This window comes from Martes martes (genome assembly GCF_963455335.1).
Source record: "Martes martes genome assembly, chromosome: 5".
NCBI lineage: Eukaryota > Metazoa > Chordata > Mammalia > Carnivora > Mustelidae > Martes > Martes martes.
Window position 1 is genome coordinate 37,676,371 of NC_137892.1, and position 21,317 is coordinate 37,697,687.

Consider the following 21,317-nt stretch of genomic DNA (forward strand, 5'->3'; position numbering starts at 1 on the left):
TTACCAAGCTTGAGCTTTTTTCCTCACTTGGGCTTTTGAGATATTGAAAATAACAAAATGCATTTGTTGTAGGAAAAGGTGTTTTCCTCTGTCTCCCTCTTCTTTCTCTCTTTCATTTGGTAAACAAAGAACAGAAGAGAAACATTCAATGTATTCTTTGCAGTGAAAGCAACGTATGCTTAGATTGTCAGACAACCTCTAAGCTAAACTGGAGTGAGTGTGTCGGGCGGCAACATTGGTGACTCCCAGGGCGGAGTCCTCCAGCCATTCCTCAAACGCAGCATTCCCTGAGCACTTGTAAAATTAGGAAGTGCATTAAGAAGCCCGTGTTTGAGTAGCTGTTCCGATTGCTGGATGGATAAGCATGTTAGAGGCATTACTTTGAGTTTTAAAGCCGACGCCACTTAATCTCCTAAACTTTAGTGCATTGTAAGAACCAAGAGAAGAAAACGCTGTGTGAGACGGCTTTGATGAATTGGGGTGAACTTATATTCTTAAAGACTGTTCAAAGGCTTACTTGACCTTGGGAATTAGAGTTGACCCGAAATCACCTATCAACTTAACACGCATTTATTTGGTGATTTAGTTAAAACTGCTTGTATAATCAACGGGACTCTAATAAGAGAGATATGTTTACTCTGCTTTCCATGATTATAGACATTCGATGGCTTTGGTCATAGAAATCATTTTCAGAACTTCAGAATAAAATATCCTTTAGAACTCTAGATTCCCTATAGATCTGTTTCTTCTAATAATATGATATTTTCCTTTCTTACAAGGCAGTTTGGATGGAGAACAAAACTGAAAAGGACAAAAAAAAATCATGGGAAAGCTGTAGGGCAAATGGAAATGCAGTGTTCAAGGTTAATGAAAAATGTTTGGGGTAACAGGGTTGATGAGAAGGGAGGGAGCCCAGTGGCATGGCACTGGCTGAGAAACCAGACCTCGCCAGAGGCAGCCTGGCTGGTGTGGAAAACCTCGGTGATAAAATGTCGTGGTGGGAACCTCTGCAGTGTGTGTTAATACAGAAGTTTGGAGACAGCGGGCCTGAATTATGAGCAGCGAATAACATCATAAATGTAGCAATTCTCAAATGCCAAACCCTTGTGAAAAGCAGTTGGATGGAGAAATGCTGGAGCTTTTAAAAGCTCCCTTTCACTCTCTCTCTCTCTCTCTTTTTTTAACTTCATGCAGAACTAATTTTATACACTGTTCATTTGATTTGAAAATGCCAGCGTCTGGGGTATCATTAAAGAGCGTTATTGAGGGAGCCACTCTTGGCAAAGCATTTTGCTTAAAAATGCTTATTTGTTCTTATGTCCCTGCAGAGTTGTAGACAGGAAGGAGAAAGTGTGCCTCGATTTACCTCACGCTGCTCCTCTGCCTGGAGCAGGTAGCTTCTGTCAGGAGGCTTCTTCTCCTTGGCCTCTAGAGGCGCCGGGAGGGTCATGGGGGCCACATTACTTAAGGAATAGACATAAATAGATTTTGAAAGGTCCACCCCAATGTCCTATGACCAAAGCCTCTTGGAATTTCTTTGATTTCTAGTTGACATAAATTAGAATTACACAGGCGTGAAGAGTCCGCCCAGAAAAGATCAGAGAGGCTGCAGGGGGAGGAGAGGCCTCTGTGTGATCCTATTGATTATCCAGCTGCCTTCAGGCCAGGGGCCTCTGTGAGGCTGACTATTATTGATCCACACCATGGAAATAATCGAATTAATTCATTTCTCATCAAACTGCCATTGCCGAGACCAGTTTCTCCTCACCTGCTCCAATTCCTGAAGTACTTAGTTGAGGAGTGAAATAGATGATTTCTTTCAGTAAGAAATGATTTCTTCAGGTCATAATAAATTCTTGTGTTCACACAGAGTTCCTCATTTAAATAGTAGAGAGATTTAATCAAATCAATGAGAAGCCAACACAGAAAGCAAGTAATAGAAACCAGTCATCTCCTTAAAGCCAGAAATCTACTTTACAACCTTAAAATATCAAGAGCCAACTTTAGTGTGCCCCATTTAATGTAAAAATATTCAGGGAAAAATTGACCACTGCATTTTTCAGGAAGTAATTACGGTAAGAGAAAGCCTCAACCACCTAAATATTTCTGTGGAGAAAATGGAGTTTTTATCAGCTTGTTTAGGAGTCAGGAGCAGGAAAGCCCTATGGGGAAAATAATATAGGACTCTGTAACTAATATACAGAACTAACTGGAAAAATCAGTTTAAAGGAAAAATAATTTGTGGGGCTCTGTGTCCAGGACTGTTTTGGTAGCAATTCAGCCATGAAACAAAGTGTGTACCTGCGGGGACTCCCCGCTCCCCTGCAATGCATGCACAGCTGTTTCCAGACTGCCCATAGCCAAAACTGAAGATTGAAAGTTTATGCCTTATCAAAGAAAATAAAGTGAAAACAAAAACAAAACCAAAAACAAAACATTCTGTCCTGATAAGGCAGGAGTGGTGTTGACTGTATTTGATTGTGCCATCCGGGGCCTGGGAGACAGAAGCGTTACCCGGACAGCCCACCGTCATGTCCTCAGAGGAAGAGGGAAGATGAAAAATGGTGGTGAAAGAGCGTGGCTGGACCTCGAAAATCTGAACCTCAGTCCTTCCCTTGAAGGATCGGCATCTTGTTCCTTTTGCTGATAAAACAGTTTCTCCAGGTGATTTTCGCATAGGAACACTTTAAAACACATTTTTACAACTCTCTCCTGATTATTCTTGGTAATTGAAACAGAAAAACACATCAGCTGGAATTCAGAGGTTACCTCGCAACCTCGAAGCAGCCAAGCGTTCCCACCGCCTCCTCTTCCAGTCCTATTCACCCAAAAGGCCTTCCCTGTATTTCAGTATTAGGGCAAGAAACACAACATGGAGCTTTACGGCAGAGGTTAAACTGGCGAGCACCGGTGTCAGACTACTTCCTTCACTTTACTGTCTGTGGGATTTTGGACAGCTTAATCCCTAAAAGACTCAGTTTCACCACCCGAAAAAACTGCGATGTATTTACTCCATAGGGTTGTTCTGAGATTAAATGAGCTCCCGGCACAGACTGCTCAGCCCAATGTCACACATGCTGTAAGCCCTCGGTAAATGTCAGCTGCGACTACTACCGTATTTATTCTCATATACATATCTGTTCTGGAACCTTGTATGTGATATTTAACCATGACATGAACTACCTGGTTCATAAGATTGTATCCGTGAATATAAATTCACATGCTAATATCTTACAAAGAAAAACTAAGCCCCGAGACGTAGCAGTTCTCAGGAACAAGTAGAATCTGTTTTTTTCATACTTAAAACCCGTTAAATAACTTATATTTATAAAGGAAGAAGAAATTCAGAGACCAGTAGGTCACAGTTCTTTCTTGTGAAGAGTAAAGACTTGCCAGGTTAGACGGCCACACAGTGTCCAGGCTGAGACTTGTTAGGTTTGCTTCTTCAGGAAAATCGACATCTCCCCTAGAACCTTTTAAGGGAGTGCGCTGTAAGTAACTGCTTCTATTTTGTTCACTTCTGTTAGGGGATTGATGTATAGTGAAATTTTTTTTTTTTTTTTTTTTTTTGTAGAAAGGAAGGAGAGGGTCTGCTGTTCCCCAGATGCTGTAGGGTGAATAGAATATTACGCTGGAGTTTGCCTGAAGGCACCCGGGAGCGTCATTGCTTTGCAGTAAATAATCTCCTTGGAACTTTGATTTGGCTTAAGTAATTATATGAAAGAATTAGGTTGCAGGTTCATATTATTTTTCTAATTTAGAAATAGAAAAGGTAACAGCAGTTTCTTAACAAGGCTCAGATTAGATCCCAGAACTCCTAAGCACCTGACTTCATAGTAGAAGCAAGGACAGCTTGCAGTGGCTTAGGAGACTCGGGGACGACTGCCCCTCTGGAAGGAACCGGCTAAGCCTGCATGGGAGACCCAGCCATTCAGCAGTCGGTTTGCAGGGAAAATTTTGTTTGGCAAGCAGTTTTTCAAGAAGAAACCTAAACTCCCTCCCTGACCCCAGTAGTTATCATATATTTTGTCCGTTTATTCAAGATATCTCCATTGAGTCGCTTCCTGTGATCCAGTCACTGTGATAGGTGACAGGTTGAAAAAACAGTGAATGAGACAGTCCCTACCCCCACGGAGCCCACAGCCTCCTGGGGGAAACAGACAAGCAAGCAGGCAATTACAGTATGTCCTGTGAGTCTGCAGATTAATTGTCAGAAATGGCACCCCAAAGTAGATTTCCTCTGCATAAAGAACCTTGCTTTGATCCTGCATCTGCCTTCAGCCGAGGTCCTCTGCCGTTCTGTTTTCCGCCACTCTGCTGATTCTGCTCTTTCCAGTGTCACCAGTCACTTCCTCATCACCACATCCAGTGGCCACTTTTCTGTCCACAGTTTGCTTCGTATCCCAGCAGCTGCATCACTGTGGTAACCATGTCCTCCTTCATGAGAATGCTTTTCTCTTGCCTTCAATGTCACCATGCTCCTGGCTTTTCTAATCTCCCGGGCTGCTTCCCTCATCTGTGAAGTGGAAATAAAAATAATACCTCTCCCATAAACTATGGAGAGGATTAAATGAGTTAATGTATGGAAAGTTCCTTAGCAAGCAATAAACATTAGCTCTTATTTGCTGTGACGGTGAATGCTTACCTTCGTCGTCCCCATCCCTCTCCTGCTCATTAGAATATAAGATCCATGGATTTCTGCTTCTAGGTTGTCTTGCCAGAGCCTGCCACAGTGGCTGGTACTTAACAGTTACTAAACAAACATGTATCAGTGGCAGGGGGCGGGGTAGGGGGTGGGCTTTGTTTCTCTTCTGCATTCTGTGTAGCTCCAAGGTTCTGAGGAGGCTCTGGGAATGACAGAGTGGGCAGGGGGCCTGGTCCTTACATCTGACTTCAACCACTTTCATTGGTTCATTCATTTAGTTTACTTACTTGGTTTGCTTGTTTGTTATTTTGGTTTGCCGAAGTATTATATAGCTACAAGCAAGTTTGAAAAACATTAGCTCCCACTTCCTTCTAACAGTTTTATAGATTGTAAGGAGTAGCTGGAGGGGCACCTGGGTGGCTCAGTTGGTTAAGCATCTGCCTTTGGCTCAGGTCGTGATCCCCGCGTTCTGGGATCGAGTCCCCCAGTCAGGATCCATGCTCAGCGGGGAGTCTGCTTCTCCCTCTTGCTCTCCTGCTTCCCTTGCTTGTGTTCTCTCTCTCTTTCTCTCTCTCTCTCAACTCTGTGTCAAATAGATCAATAAAATCATTTTAAAAAAACTATCTGGACAGAGGGAAATAAATGACTAAGAAAGATGATACCTTGGATTTAATACCAGTTTTTGTAACTGGGGGATTCCGAGTGTAGCCAAAAGCCCCTGGGGTTCGGGAGAGCCACAGATGGAGTCCAGGCATCTGTTTTATGATTGGACTCTGATCCCTTCAGAGACTAACCCCAGAATGCTCTGATTTATGTAGAGTCTCTCTTCTGAGCACCAAAAATATCACCTGTTTTCAGGTTTTCTCATCTACAGATTTACAGATCAATTTTATGTAGAATAAACTTTTGTTGGTAATAAATTTGTTTTAGGAAACAGGTCAAATCCATCAATTCTACCTGATGGAAACCGCCGTTTTTAGAAAGATTTTTTTTTTCATTAGGTGTCCACCGGTGATTACCACTGCCCTAGGCTTTATGTAAGAAAATAAAAACTGAAATCAAGAAACCCATTAAACATAAAAGAAAAGACATTTTTAGTTCTGAGAGTCTTCTTTCTCTATTGTGTTTTTCAGCTTAACTTGAAGAGTTGAATTTAGAAACACCCAGATGTGTTCTAAAAATACATTGCACTTACCGCTCAGTTAGTGACTACATTAATTATCTTATTAGGGCCCAGTGTTTCTCAAATAGTCAGTCTTTCGCTGAACCATTTAGAGCTTCGCAGATGACTCCCCAAGTGGCTTTCTCCATCTTGATGTCCCACACAGGTCTGCTTTGGTTCCCATCTGTGCCACACATGCAAATCTATACCAAAAAAAAGTGTGCAGATTTGTGCCATGGGTCAATTCCAAGGCCAGTGGTCCGTGGCTTCTGAATGGATGACACGAGGCTATACATAGAGCTTACACTTGACTTGAAACATCCTCCTTGGTGGAAGATTGCTTGGTGGAACAGGGAATGAAAATGTCACTAATTTCTCTCTCTGACAGTCTTGGTTGTTGGACTCCTGTCACACTAATCTCTAATTAGAGGCTTCAGGTTGGCGAGCCCCGATTCTCAACTTAACACTGCAGGCGTTTCTGTGATCCTCATCCTCCCAGGTTCTTTGCTGCTTTCTCACTGTGCTAATTCAAGTGAATAGAAAGCAATGCTAGTGTTAACAGGCAACCCACATTTCATGAAAAAGAGACAGCATGAAGCCAGGCCTGTTGTGATATTGACAGAGCATAGCACTTCCAATCATTGCAGATTCTGAAATGGAATGACTGCATTTGACAAAGTTGACTGAATTTATGAGCCTGCCTCTGTCAGGTTCATTGCATTCTCAGTATCTGTCTCTTTCTATGCTTTGGGACTTTTAGATGAGTTTTTTGCCACCCAAGAGTAATATTTCTTACCTCTCTCTGTTAAAAAAAAAAAAAAAAAATACGTCCTTGAAGTCCTCAGGCCAGTAGTAAGAGGTTCATGCATGAAGCATAGTGCATTGTGGGTGGCCTATAATCGGTCAGTTGACTCCCATCTTCAGCAGGTGGCCTTTAGTCTCCAATAAGATTATCTGTTTTTCTTCTTCAAATTTTATTAAATACGTAGTTGTGTATGCCCCATACTTCCATCTCATGGGTGGTCCCTTGAGGAAGCACCACCTACACCCACGTGACAGCTTTGTTTAAGGGAGGCTTCCCTTTCAGCAGCTGTTGGGAAGGTGAGAAGGTGGCCTTCTTTGGCTGTGCCCAACTAAAGTCCCAACACTGGTCAATGCTGAAGGAGAGGAAACGAGTCTGTTTTTACCGCTTTCAAAAAATGTACCTTTTGTTTCACTTAGTGATGAGTATTTGTAAAATGATGGACTAATAAGCTGTAGGAGCAGCAGTTTCTTTCTCCAGAAGCCCTGACTCAGACTAATGTAGAGGGCAATGTGGGAGGCAAGTGTGTACTTGTTATCTTTAAATGATCTTATTTCAGACCTTGCCTTCAGATTCCCAAGAGCAGAAATCACCTGTGCGCCCTACAGGCTCTTCACTTGAAAGCTACAGACCAGTAGGTGTCAACCTGAGCTGCACATTGAAATCTGGAATTGGCAGGGGAGGACTTCAAAAACTACTGGTGTGTGGGATCCCCTCCCCCAAGATTAAGATACAGTCGGTCTGGGATATGACCTGAGTGTCAGGATTTTTAAAAGATCTCCAGGTGATTCTAGTGAGCAGCTGGGCTGAGATCCACTATGTTCTTGTTTGTGTTCTTGGTTGCAGACACAGTTTAACTCATCCCATGTCCAGAAACACATATCAAATATTTGTTATGTATGAGTTACCGTGGAGTTCATGGAGAAGGACATTGGTTTGACTGAGAGAGGTGGAGGGAAGGAAAAGAATGGGAAGTTGCCTGTAGAGTAGAGACAAAGAGCAGGTGCTTTGGCTCACACCTAGAATCACTTTCACGGCCCTCACCAGTCTGGGGAAGACCCTTTCTCTTCATTGTGGGCTCTGCCCACAGTCTGTTCGTGCCTACTGAGCTACTGCTGTATGCTCCTCCAGACTTCTGGGAGGCTTAGCTTTGCCGCTGAAGAGAAAGGTGAAGTGAGAGAGCGTAGTCACTCCCAATTTTTGGTGTTCTGGACCTCTGTGTTCTAACATAGGGCAGCATCAGTGGGACACAGCACATCACCCAAACAGGGACGTGACAAGTCCCACTGCAAGGGAAGGAATTGGAATCCCTGAAGAGAGCCTGGCGCATGGTGTTGGCTGTGCAGGGTCCCAGGAAAATCAATGTATCATCTGCTGTTTTATTCTTTTCTTAGTATCCTATTTAAAATATTTTAAACTGCACTTAGATGACTCATCTCATTTACATGGAAATTTGACGTATTACTAGAATTTACATTACCCTCATTTTATCCATTTTGATATGTGCCCATCTTGGGGCCAGTGGGCACTTGCTTAAGGAGCAATTGGGCCTTATTTGAATATGCATCGTCCATGGTGACTTTTGCTACACCTTGTGCATGCCAGGTTCCACAGATAACCAGTACAGTTTCCCAGAGAGCCGAGAAAGTCAGAGAGAAGCAGATTCTGGAGGCGGATTGCCCGACAGACAACACTCTGCCTCTGGGCCGCCAGGAGTCAGCCGCTGGGACTGTTAGCAGTGAGTGACATTGCCCAGGGAGTCTGTGAAGAATGACAGACCAGTGTGAGGGCAAGAGCCCTGAATTAGGAGAGAGGAGTTGAGTGTGCTATTTGCAGCCCCTTCACAGAGGTACTGTGGGTTCCTTACTTCCCCCCCTGCAGATAGAAGGGTTCATTTTCTTCACCCTCCTCTCCTCAGAACAGAGCCATGTGAAACAAGATCTACTTCAGTTATACCCTTGAGTTTGCTAGGTGAGCTGCAGAAACATTGCCTTAACAAAGCTTACAAAGTAAGGGACAGAGTGGAGTTGTTTTCTGGGTGCACGAACGGGTTTCCTTTCTTCCCTGAATAATATGTGTGTATTTGACACATATGTGCACAGGCTGATGCCTCCTTGTCCTTCAGAAGTTCGACTAAATACCACTTCTTTCGGAAAGCCTTTTCCCGCACTCCTGGAGAAGGCTGGGTGCCTCTGTCCACAGCCACCTGCACTTCCCCTAGAAAGGGCTTCTCAGGCTTTGCTGTGGCTGTAATTGTCAATTTTCCCTGCTCCCAGAGGACAGGGACCATATCTGTCATGTTGGTCATTGTACCTCTGGGACACGGAAAAATGTTTTGATGGGCCGGGGACTGGAGAGAAAGCAGTGCCTGTTTATGTCATGGGCCTGTGTGCCCTGCCAGGAGGTCCCTTGTCTGTCCTGCAACATCATTACGTCTCTGTCATGTTTCAAAGTCTCGTGCAACCACAACTCCACAACAGAATATTCCCCAAGCCATGTGAGATCCATTAGAATTGACATTGCACAGAGCAGCCATTTTGAAAACATTGTAAAGAACTTTGAAATGTATTTGTATGTAAATTGAAATCATTTTTTGTCATGTAGATGGAAATTGAACGTCAGCGAATGTTTTACTGGGGCAGGAGATCAGTTAGGCCCCAGTCAGCACCTCGCTGTTACCTGTATGCCAGGCCAACACGCCACAAGGCAGAGAACATTTGTGTTGAGGGGTCCTGGATTCAAATCCTGGCTCCTGTTTACCAGCTGCATGACCCCGTGTGAAATACCAGTTCTTTCTGAGCCACAGTTCACCTGTAACAGGGAACATTAATGCTGATATGCCTGGAAAATTATAAACGCTCATTGAATACTTTTCCTGTTCCCTCCGTGCTGGAATGGGGACATGCTTTTGTTTTGCCTCTATTGGTCATTAGGATGACAAATGAGCAAATTATGTTCAAGTATTTTGCCAAAGTAAACCATGCTGGAGAGAAGAAATGTGTTTGATTTGTCCCTTACCACATGAGTACTTAATTCTGATGAGCACAGTGTTTCTTCTCCGTGGAGTGCATTGGACAGTTTGGGTTGCAGAAGTTTTCCTTGTCTGAGACTCTACCATGAGTCACTCATGATAGCATGAGTATTACTTTCATGCTATCTGGAACGACAGATCCCTAACACCACCATGATGACAAAACCAACAACAACAAAAAGTTCCCCGGGTTGCCATTTTCCCCCAGGTAGCAGTGAAGACAGGTAGAATTGCGGAAGCCCAAAAAATTACAGGAGATAGCATTGTTCTGAGTCAGGAGATGTGCCCACAGTTCCCCTTCCACCACCAGATAACTGTGACATGAGAAGGGACCTTAAATGTCACAGAATTTCAGAATCTTCTGTGGGGCCCTCCTGGGTCTGCCACACTAAGCAGGGTGCTGATGCTGTAAGCCGAAGCATTAAATCTTCTGAACCATGTGGGTTTTTGCGAAGTTTTGCAAACTGGCTCATATCTAGTGACTATAAACATATTTCTCGGTGTTATCCAACCAGTATAATATGTCACTGATCTCCAGTAAGGAAGGCTACCATCATTTAACTGAAGCACAGCTTGGGCATTTCCTGAGTACCGCCTGACAGCAGCATGACCCAACAAAAATGGCTGAACCACCATCATGAGCTACTTTGGTCTCCTGTGTAAAACTGTTGGAAACCCCAGGGAAGGTGTATCTGGAAAGAGGCACCCTGTGATGTCACATGGAAAGGAGAGTAGCACAAAGAATCACCTTGGGTATGAGCTTCAAAGGACGAAAGGAGTTTGGAGCCGCCATAATGTCAAGACTTTAGAGACTGCATCACTGTAGCTGACCAGTCTGGGAACAAGGTGAGCTCACCTCCACAATGTCTGGCGCAGTACTTACTTATCGGTGCTTCTGTGTTTACTCAGTACCTATTCATTGAATGACCGCTGCATTAATTGAGCCAGCAAATATTTATTGGGTCGTTACTAGGTGCTCGGCATTCTATAGGTGCTAGGGATTTGGCATTGAACAAAACCAACAGAAACTCCTGTCTCTTGAGTTCATAATCTAATGGGGTAAGAATACAGTGGGCAATGTGCATAGGACTAAAAACAAAGGGATGACTCAAATACTCTTTGCTGTCAAGGAACTTTCAGTTTAGAGATAACGCAATACGTATTATTGGTATTGGTATTTTCAGTAGTGGCCACTTTCTGCAGGGAAACTTTCTCCATTTAGAAAAAAGTGATTTTTAAAAAAGTGATTTTAGGTGGGTTATTATATTCATAAGTGTGATTTTGATATACTCAGGTGTCAAATATTTCCTCCCTCATAAGAAACATGTCCTATTTTAAAAACATAAGGCAAAGAGGAAATAAGAATCACATAATATAAATGGTTTCTTCAGCAAATTTTATCAGAAATAGTATTTTTTTGAACCGTAGGTATCATTAGGGAGCTACTTCAGCCTTGGGCTTACACTTAGCTGGAACTTTCTGGGCAAAGTATTGATAAGGAGGGGAAACAGCAGTGTGATGGTCTAGATAAATCAGTTCAGCTGAATCTCGGAAGCTCTGAAGGTTCTCTCCTCACCCTTCCATAGTAGCAGCAGCAGTAGAATGAAACTATGGTGTGATTTACCTTAATTAGCATAGCAATTTACCTCACATTTTCAAAAAGTGCTAATAGATGTTAACTCAAAATAGATTAAAATACCAGACAAATTGCTACTATCTTGAAAAGAGTTATAATAATTTTGAAAATGTAAATTATGGTTATGCGGTCTTTGGAGAGAACTATAAAATCCACTCTTTCTTATATTTAAAAAAAAAAAAAACCCGTGGTACACACTGTTTTCCCTTTAATCACAGTAATTTCTTCAAATGACACCAGTGCATATTTCTTTAGGAAGATAGGCTGCATTTTTCAAATCTCCTGTGTAATATAGGAGTTGCCATTGATAGTTTTCAGCAAGAGGAAAAGAAATTGAATACAGAAAACCAGGGATCATGGGGAAATTTTAAAAAATTCATCTACGTTCCTTTTTTATATTACACACATTTTGTGAGTTGGAACAGAGAATGGTTCTTTTCATTCTAGCCAGTAGAGTTGTGCATGACAAAATGTCTGCAGAAATGTGTATGTAGGCGTAACGATTTAAAATGATTTGGACCCTCCTGGTGTCTTACACCGAACTCTTTCTCTAAGACACCAAAGTGCTTATGGATTCTATACAAAGAGGTGAGCATAATTTGTACTTCTGAGGAGTAAATGAAAATAACTTTAGTATAAAATTTGCCACACTCTATCGCCAGGAGACACTATAAGGAAAAGATAGAACCCTCCCTAGAGGGAACACATGTATTTCCCCTGAATAGCTTCTGCCCAACAAAGCTCCAACATGGAATATTTGCATTTTCCCCTCTGCTTTGTTTTCTAGAATTTACAGAGCACAGTTAGCAAAAAGATTGCTTAGAAGACATATTATATCCGCAGAGGATTACTTGTTCTGCTTTTCATACAGCCATATGAAGCCAAATTACTGTCTATTCTCGCTCATAACCTGTGAAAGCCAGAGAGCTAATATACTCTGTATTCCCAGGTACAGGTAGACATTACTTAATGCAAAAGAAGTAGGTAACTTGAATTTTGGTAAATCAAAGGATGTATAAAAGACGTTGGGAGAGCTGAAAAAGTATATTAACCTCACCATGGAAGACTTTACCAAGTGGACAATTATCCCCTCATCAATGTGCTTCATAAATTTATCATCACATATCGAGTTTGCTTAGGGTAAATTGTATCTATATTCCTGTAAAACAGTTATCACATAGAGATATTTTCTGTTTTTAAAAAATTGCATCTCCAAAACAATTCCCTGTCAGTCCTAGGTAGAGGACTTTATACGGGCCCATGTGTAGATTAGAAAAGATACAGCACCAAAGGCTGTCCCCATCTTTAGGGTGGGTTTAAATGTCTTTTCTTCTCCATTCTTTATCGTCTCTTTTCAGGTAGCTGTTCCTTGAATATCAAGTGGCTCGGACCACACTTTCTTCCCTTGCAATGCAATGTAGATTCTCTGGGCATCCTCTCTGACCAAGTGACTTCATTTCTTTCTTAATGGGAACTGCATCCTTACGGGTTTGTTGATGGCAGGAGGGAGGAAGGTAAACTAACAACAGAATGGGAAGCATCAGGTAAAGAAAAGGAGGATGTTCCGAAAGTAGGTATTTAAAGCCTGAACCGTTTTATTAAGGAAAGTTCTGGAATCTCTCACAGAGACTAATAAGATATAATAGATTCTGGCTTGTATATGAAGTACGTTTTAAAGGTTACTTCTTGCCCTGTGATGATTTTATTTTGAACATTACAACTAATGTTATCAGAGCTCATTTCTGAAATATCTCAGAAATTGAACAATATTGAGCATCACTATAGAGAATTGGTCACCCTAACATATCATGAATTAATTGGTTATTGAGCGCCTGCTTTAATATTAAAAGCTACCACTTGAGGACCTTTTTAAGTCAGTCACAATGTTAAGCATATCATTATACTTAATCCTTATAACAATCCTATTCCTTAAGTACTTTTTTCCTGTGTATACAGTTGAGGAAACTAAATCTTGAAGAAATAAAGTGAAACCAGGGTTCTAGCCTGTTTCCGGTTGACTCTGAAGTCCATGGTATGAACCACAGTTGCCACGTTTCTTCTCCATGTTGGGCGCAGCTTGCTAGGCTTAAAGATAAAAGGCAGTCCCCTGGTCCCCGGAGGCTTATGTTCAGGTGGAAGGGACAGGCAAGTAAAGAGATGATTGCAACGTGAGAGTGCTTAAGTAAAGAAAAACCGTGCAAGGTGCCCACCACAGGTGCACAGGAAAGGGGGTACCTACCCCAACCTCTCTGGGAGATAGGCCTGCTTAGGGAAAACTTCTGAAGAAGGGAATTCCTGAGCCAAATAGGAATTCCCCAGGGAATCATTGGTCTTTGTGATTAATATGTTAGTGTATGGCTTTGCCTTGCTTTGAGTTTCTATTTTTTCTTTATTATTTGGTATGTATTTTATCATTCATTCACTAATCACTAGGCCTGACTTATGGGACACAAAAAGGATCTTGGCTCTTATGGATTGTACATTAGAGCAGGAGAAAGAGATATTAAATGAAGCAATTATAAACTAACTTTATAAGTGCTATGAAGTCAAAGTGGGCAAAGCCGAAAGAATAAATAACCCGGAATCCTTACCTAGCTTCGGAAGGGGAGCAAGGATAGGGCAGTGGTCAGAGTCTCCTGGGGCAGTGACACTGAAGCTGAGAACTCAAGAACGACTAGGAAGTAGGCATAAAGGAGGGGTTTTTAGGGGAAAGTGGATTAAAAAGTATTCCAGGAAAGAGAGTAACATGTGCGCGGACCCTGAGACCAGAAGAAACTTGGATATTTTGATGATCTGAAATTATGTCAGGTGACTGGAGTATTAAAAATATGCTAGAGAGATAGGCAGGGCTATATGGTACATGACCTTTTATCTGTACTGTTATAAGCTGCCTCAACTCAAGCAAGACTTAGAGCATAAGTTTAAGTTAAAAAATTAAAAACACTGCTTACAAATCCTGTTAAGGCCTTCAGTGCATATTCTCAACTCTAACTTGTATATCAGTTTTTCCTTTTTATTTAAGATTATTTTCTTCTTGTTTTTGAAAACAATGTTATACATTGTTATCTATATCACAAAAAAGAATTAACTACATGGTTTGATTGAATTTGGAACGAAAGTTGATTTAAATACAAACAAGTCTTGAATAGAGAGGTATTCTGACAGATTAAGTATCATCAATGAAATGTTGAAATATCAATTTTCAATTAAAAAAAATAAGATTATATATAACATAGTTTTCCAAATCACCCAGAAAGCATCATGTTATTTCAGAAAAGTGCAGATGACTGAATGTCATGATCGTCATACTTCTAAACAGGCTTTCAAAGCAAACAGCAAGGGTTTGATGTTGTTTTAGGTTTTTCCTGGTGGTCCTGATCTTTTCCGATAATGGACAGACATGGAGAGGGAGCATAAAATTGTGTATCATAAGCACCTTCTTTCAGACCAGCTTACTCAGGATAAATGAAATATTGATGTATTTGAAAATGCCCAAGTGTTCAATAAAGATTTTAAATAAAGCTACCTAAAAGTTGTGGTTCTTAGGTTAATCATTTATTTATCTAAAGGATGAAGGAAGCTGTCTACTTCTGTGATATGAACTGCAATCAGCTTAAAAATAATTGACAAATTAATCCCTTCACAGCACAGCAATTGTAAAGGTGTTAGTTTTAATTAGGCCTGTCTGATTGCCTTGTCTAATCAAGAATCAAGGTGGTATCTTTGATGGTTAAGGTCTACTGGGGCCATCCCTGACCTGCCAGCCATGTATGTTTTAATTATTGATTCCTCACATTTCAGCCCTTTTCACAAAGGGACTTGAAGTTTGCAATACCTTAACATTTAAAGGAAAGAAAAATAAACATTTTCCCCAACACTTCTATCTAGAATCCTGTGGATCTTCTGTACCAAGCTACAGTTTTATCCTAAAGAAGCTGTCAGGTCGATGATGAAGTCAAACGCACATAAGAATGCTATCGTACCACTGCCTCTCCTCCCAAGCACTAGCTTTTCCATGGGTATTGTTAAGATCTCAGTAAGTCACCATCATTTGTGCTTCTAGAAAACATATTTGATTTCTTGATATCATATGTCTTTTTCAAAAATCTCCAAATCTCCAGGGGTGAATGAACGCCAGTACTTAGGAAATCAGGAAGGTCAGACAAAAAGGAACACGTAACTTATAAAATGCTTTCTCACGCTGCTGAGGGTGAGGGTGACGGTTGCCAGTGCCACCGACAGCACGCCCGAGGACACGGGCAGCTGGTGGTTTCAGCGGTCCGTGTGCGTGACGGCGGCTCTTCTGTGGTTGCAGGTCAACGAAGTGACGGTGGAGCAGCTGGTACAGCAGTACCCCCACATCACCTTCAGCACCGTGCTGCAGGACTGCAAGAGGACCTTGGAGAGAGCCTATCAGATGGGATGGACCCCCAACATGTCTGCCACCTCCTCCTAACACTCCTGTCCGTGCGCACGTCCACTCGGATCATTCAGCAGGGTGGAGAGCAATTGGAGATCTGGGGTGGGTGATCCCTTGGAAAGGTTTTAACTGTTCCATGTCTACGGGTGTACCCTAGTGTGTATGTTTGTGTCTTGTTTGCATACTGCATAGCATAAGCGCAACTGCTATTTGTTCCCAGGTGAGCTGGGAGTTATTTTCCTTAAAAATTAAAGATTTCGAAAGCCACAGAACCTTTAGTTTTTAAGTTCAAAGGCTTATTTCTCTAAAGGAAATTTTTTTTTTTTTACCGTAAAACCAAAAATCTTTGGTCTATTATTTTGATCTTCTAATTACTGCCTCTTAAAGATGCCCCAACAGGAAGGCATGTGCCTTCTCTTTTGATGAGATAGAATCGTGCACTTCTCCTGATGATGACCAGACCAGAAGTGATGTTGCACTAATTAGAAACCAGGAAACCAATAATTTGCAAAATTGTAGGCACACCCACACATATAGGTTCTCACACCCCCTCCTCTACGTGTACATGAGCACGTGTGCACAAACTCCAGGGCAGTTTCTTTCTACATCGTTTTCTGACAGAAGGGGCCTTCCTCCGGGTCCCTGAGGGAACGTGTCATCTGCTGTGGCACTGCCTCAGTCTACCTGCAGGAGCTGACTTGCTGTCTATAGGTGAGGTAGGGACTAGAGAAAATAAAGCCTTCTGTGAAGTTTTTTATGTGGAGGCAACGATCTGAACTCCCCTGGCCAGCTCACAAAAGTTAATTATTCATTATTCTGCAAATGTGTTCTGTTGAGTCCTGAATATTTTACTTAAGTTTTATGTTAACATTGTATTAGTTTTTATTTCATGGATAGTAACTGGCCCAGATATATTTTAATGATATTTGGAGCTAATTTTAGCATTATCCACATTAAAGGCACCAATGTAATTAATAGTGTGCAGTTATTTTAAAAAGAAAAAACTACAGATCATTTAATTATTTTTGTTAATTTTGGTAATTATGAAAATAGATTCCTGAGATTTGGAGGTAGTCACATGAATAGAAGATTAATGAGTGAGATATAAGTAGACAATCTTTCTTTTTTTTTTTTCTTTTCTTTTTTTTTTTTTTTTTTTGCTTTGCTTTGGGCTTTAGAACAGGTGTTTTGGATATATGCATGTTATTTTTGAATAGTTCTTGTGCTACTATAAAGATCTATTGCTGGTTAATGTATGAGTTAAGAGGAAAATGTTTTCCTTAAGATTCTGTTTACACTCGTCAGAAATAAGCATTTCTTTGTTTAAAGATTGCCAGCTTTCAATATCTATCAGTAAATGAATATATGTTTTGATTTCACACATCTTTATAATTAATTCATAGTAGGGACTCGGGCTCAAGTAAACTTTCCTGTGTCTAGATTTATAATCAAGACAGCAGGGAGCCTTTTTAAGCTAAAGACTGATTATCTTTCACAGTAGAGCTAGATACAAAACCCTGCCTTGTGAGTTTGCTATTTATTCTTCCCCAATGTGGACATAACTCGTTTTTTGGTCTTTAACAGATATACTAAGGGTTGAGTTTCACTTTCGGTAAGTCCCAATATGGCTAAAATGATACTAGCTATAAGAAACAAAATATAGCTTTACATTCAAATACCATTCACTTATTTATAATGACTCCTTTTTTGTAAACAGTGTTTCCTTTGATCATGTCAACATGTGTGTGATGTGGCATGTTTTTTGCTTTTAATCCCAATCAGTTAAGAAAATCTAGTTAGTTAGTAAGCACCAAGGGTATTTTTTCCATCACTAAATAGGTTACTAATTTAATTTGAAAGGAATAAAATTTGTGTAAGGAAAAAAAAGCTGTTTATTAATAAAAAAGTTCTTCTTGTACATCAATTGGTATCATTTTCATATTCGTTTCCCCACCACTGAAAAAATATTTTAATTCACAATATTTTAACTGGTTTTTAATCCAAAACTAATTTATAAGACAATATGTATAGTAATAGTAGCTTGAGTGAATAAACAAAAGTTTAATTTTTATATATGTCACACTATATTTTAAATAGTTTAAAAAAGACAAAAGAAGGGAGAGTCGTTGATGTTAGGGATGGTGCCATTTCAGTTCAAAGTTGTAATAATCTTCAGAGTGTTACAGTTCGGTTGTCATACGGTTTCAGAAGTGTCTAATTGATTTTTTTTTAAATGTTGCATTGTTTGAATCTAAAATACAGCACTATAACATGCTTTAGCTTGGGGGGTGGGGTGGGGTGGGGAACTTGCACTTATTCCTTAAGATGTTGACTAATCCAGAAAGCCTGATGCAACATAACCTGGAAAACTGCTTTGGTATATTTGTAGAAATCTGTAGAAATATCCTATCCAGCCTCAAAGCATTAATCTCAAAAAACAACCAGGAAAAAAAAAAAAAAAGCATCACCTTGAGTGATCCTGTGATGGTTGTTGAATGTGTTCTCATTAGATGCTTTGAAATGAGGCTTAAAATGATTTCTGGGCAATATAGAGTTTCTTGTTTTGCTTAGAATGTCATAAATATATGTGAACACATTTAATGCAGGGCTTTTTATCCTCTCCAAAATGTCAACAGTATTTTCAGAATAAAGACTATGAAATATATTGCTGTAGTGAAAAATTCTGGTCCTTTGTCTTTAATGTCTTTTTGAGTGGATAAAGGAAATTCACCCAGTTTGTAGTTTCTATATTTCCGTGAATCTTTTGACCTTGCAATGGGTTGCAATAAAAGAGAAACAAAACACTGTGTCTTTTGTTTTATTTTAGAGACAATAAATGGCCTCCCTGGTGCTGGCTGGGTGGGATGCATGCAGTGGTCCGTGTCCTTGTGTGTTTCACTACTGACTTTATGTAGGTTTGACTAACCAGAATAATAAACAAGCCTGGTTTTAGGAGGTTCTAATTTGGTCAGTGATTACTGAGATAGATTAAAACCTTAAACAAGTGGTTTGTTTAAAATCCCATTCCCTAAAGACTCATTCATTTGCTTAGCCATTTATTCAATTTTTCAAAAGCAAATAAAATAAATACATTGAGCAAAAATCATGGGCCGGGCACTGGTCATTTAACGATAAATAAAACTCATTCCCATCCTCAAGTTTCTCATAGCCTAGCAAAGAGACATTGTTGAAAACTAGCAATAACAGTGGAGTACAATAGGTGAAATAATGGGCATAATTAGAGGGAAAGCATAGGAGACAGTAGCAGCTTTGGGGAGGAAGAGCTTCACAGAAGAGGTCCTTTTAATGAGGGTTGAAGGAATAACAGGAATTCACCAAACTTACCGTGGGAAGGAAGGGAGAACAACCTGGAAGATGGAAAAATATGTGCAAAGTCAGGAGAGTATGAGACAGCAAGGCAAATCCAGGGTGTTCGAGGCAACCAAGTCAAGTAGAAGAGTATGTGCTCTGTAGGGGCAGGGGGTAGAAAAAGCCTCGACAGAAAAACAAGGGCTAACCATAAACTCCTCTTCGACACTGGAGAGACGAGACTTGTAGGAAAGGTCATTTCTTAAAACGTCTTGCCCTAAATTCTTTCAACAAGTAGAAATGTAAATGCAGGACTTCTATTTCTGTCCGTATGCGAGAATGAAGATCCTGAAAGATTTTCTGCTATGTAACGTCTAAAACTTTTCAGTTTTATATTTCATATTTCATATTTTTAAACCCTTTTAACTGACTGGACATGCTTGCAAGAAAGCAAAAGAAACCCCTTGTGACCAGGTACGGAATAAGAACATCGGTCTAGAGCAGGGATCAGCAAACTATGGCCCCGGGCCAAATATGCCCTGATGCATATTTTTGTAAATAAAGTTTTATTGGACTACAACTGCACGCATTTTTTTATGTATTCTCCGTGGCTGCTTTTATGCTACAACAGCAGGACTGAGTGGTTGTGCCAAAGGGCATGCAGTCTGTATTTTAGAAAATAGCCCATCCTGGATGATTCTGATGCAGGCTAGAACTTCTTCTTTTTTTTTTTTTTTAAAGGAAAAAATTTTATTTATTTATTTATTTGACAGACAGATCACAAGTAGGCAGAGAGGCAGGCAGAGAGAGAAGGGAGGAAGCAGGCTCCCTGCTGAGCAGAGAGCCCGATACGGGGTTCGATCCCTGGAGGCTGGGATCATGACCTGAGCTGAAGACAGCAGCTTTAACCCACTGAGCCACCCAGGCGCCCCGCAGGCTAGAACTTCTATCTGTAGAGAAGCTTAGAAACTAACAAAATATGGGAGACTATATTGTTCACTGTAGCCTAGAGAATGTGTACAAAACTTCGGGTCAGTGAATAATAGGGAGACAAATCAAGAGTTCATCTCACATAAAGCCAGAATCCTGAAAGGCAATACCCTTTTACAAATAGTGAACAAAAATAAAACAAAAATTGAAGACACAAATAGCAAGGAAAATTGTCATTTTCGGTCGTGGCTATTCGTGGGTTTGGGGGTTTTTTTGTTCTCTTTTTTAAGGTTTTCTTGAAAATTAATAGCCACTGGCTACCATTCACATGGTTTAGTACCTGAATCTACATTATTTGCATATTTTGTGTTGCTTATTTGTATTTTTAAAAGGGTTCGTTATAGGAGTGCTCATTGCCTCACAAAAGCAGACAAAAAAATCATCCCTTGAGAAAGATACCCTTTAATCCAAGCCTTAAAAGAAACCCCACAAATAGAGAGGCAGTAAATATAAACTCACAAGCTAAAATCACAGAGAACAACAGAAAATAAGTCAACACTAGTGGAAGTCAGCAAGAAAAAACAAGCAATAGACCCCCATCCTCAAAGGCTTCAATATTAAATTTTCAAATACACAGTACAAAATAAAGATTTGGTATATTCAAAGATATGTTACTTAAAACATATATAAGAAAAAAAATCAAAAAATGAACAGATATATTTTTAAAAGAACTAAATAGAATTTTTAGAAAGGAAAAATGTAATAATTGAAATTAAAATGGAAGGCTTGAGTAGTAGTGGTAATCAGTTAAAGGAAGAATTTATAAACTGAAAGGTATATCTGAATAAAGTAAAAAGGAAGTTAAAAAAATAGTCTTTTTTCTTTTGTATGGATAATTTCCAGGTGGAAGACTGAGAGGTTAAGACACATGGGACATAGTGTGAGACTTTTCCAACCTATCTATCTAATCTTGCAGATGGAAAAATAGAATAGGAGACAGGCAATATTTAAAGAGATAATGGAGTTTCCATTTGTTTGTGGAGAAGAAAAAAAATGTTGGAGGAGAGTATCAAAGGCTCAGTTTTGGAAGAGTTACTTTTGAGGTGCTTATTAGACATTCAAGTGAGTAGGTTGAGTATGCAGTTGGATATAGGAGGTCTGTTCAGAAGAGAGGTTTATAGGTGGCATTAAAAACCACAAACCTGTCTGTGATCATCATAACCCCTTAGGTTGGCTAGAAAGAGGTCTCAGGATGGTGTCTTCAGGCGCTCCAAGATTTGCAAGGCTGGAAAAGCAAGGGAATGAAGGTAGAATAATCTGAATGGTAGGAGGGAAACCCGAAGTGTGTTCTATCCTAGAATCAAGTGAAAACAAGCAAAATT

General features: G+C 40.3%; 1 protein-coding gene across 1 annotated transcript in view; it reads left to right on the plus strand.

The window, feature by feature from the left end:
- Positions 1–16,688, plus strand: part of FBXL17 (F-box and leucine rich repeat protein 17) — a gene marked incomplete at its 5' end in the record, with an annotated part of 499,405 nt that extends 482,717 nt beyond the window's left edge. Inside the window, one exon of the mRNA XM_080803904.1 lies at positions 15,592–16,688. Within this exon, the coding sequence (XP_080660030.1) occupies positions 15,592–15,732 (141 nt within the window). The 3' untranslated portion in view covers positions 15,733–16,688. The remainder of the gene's footprint in view (positions 1–15,591) is intronic.
- Between the last annotated feature and the right edge of the window lie 4,629 nt (positions 16,689–21,317).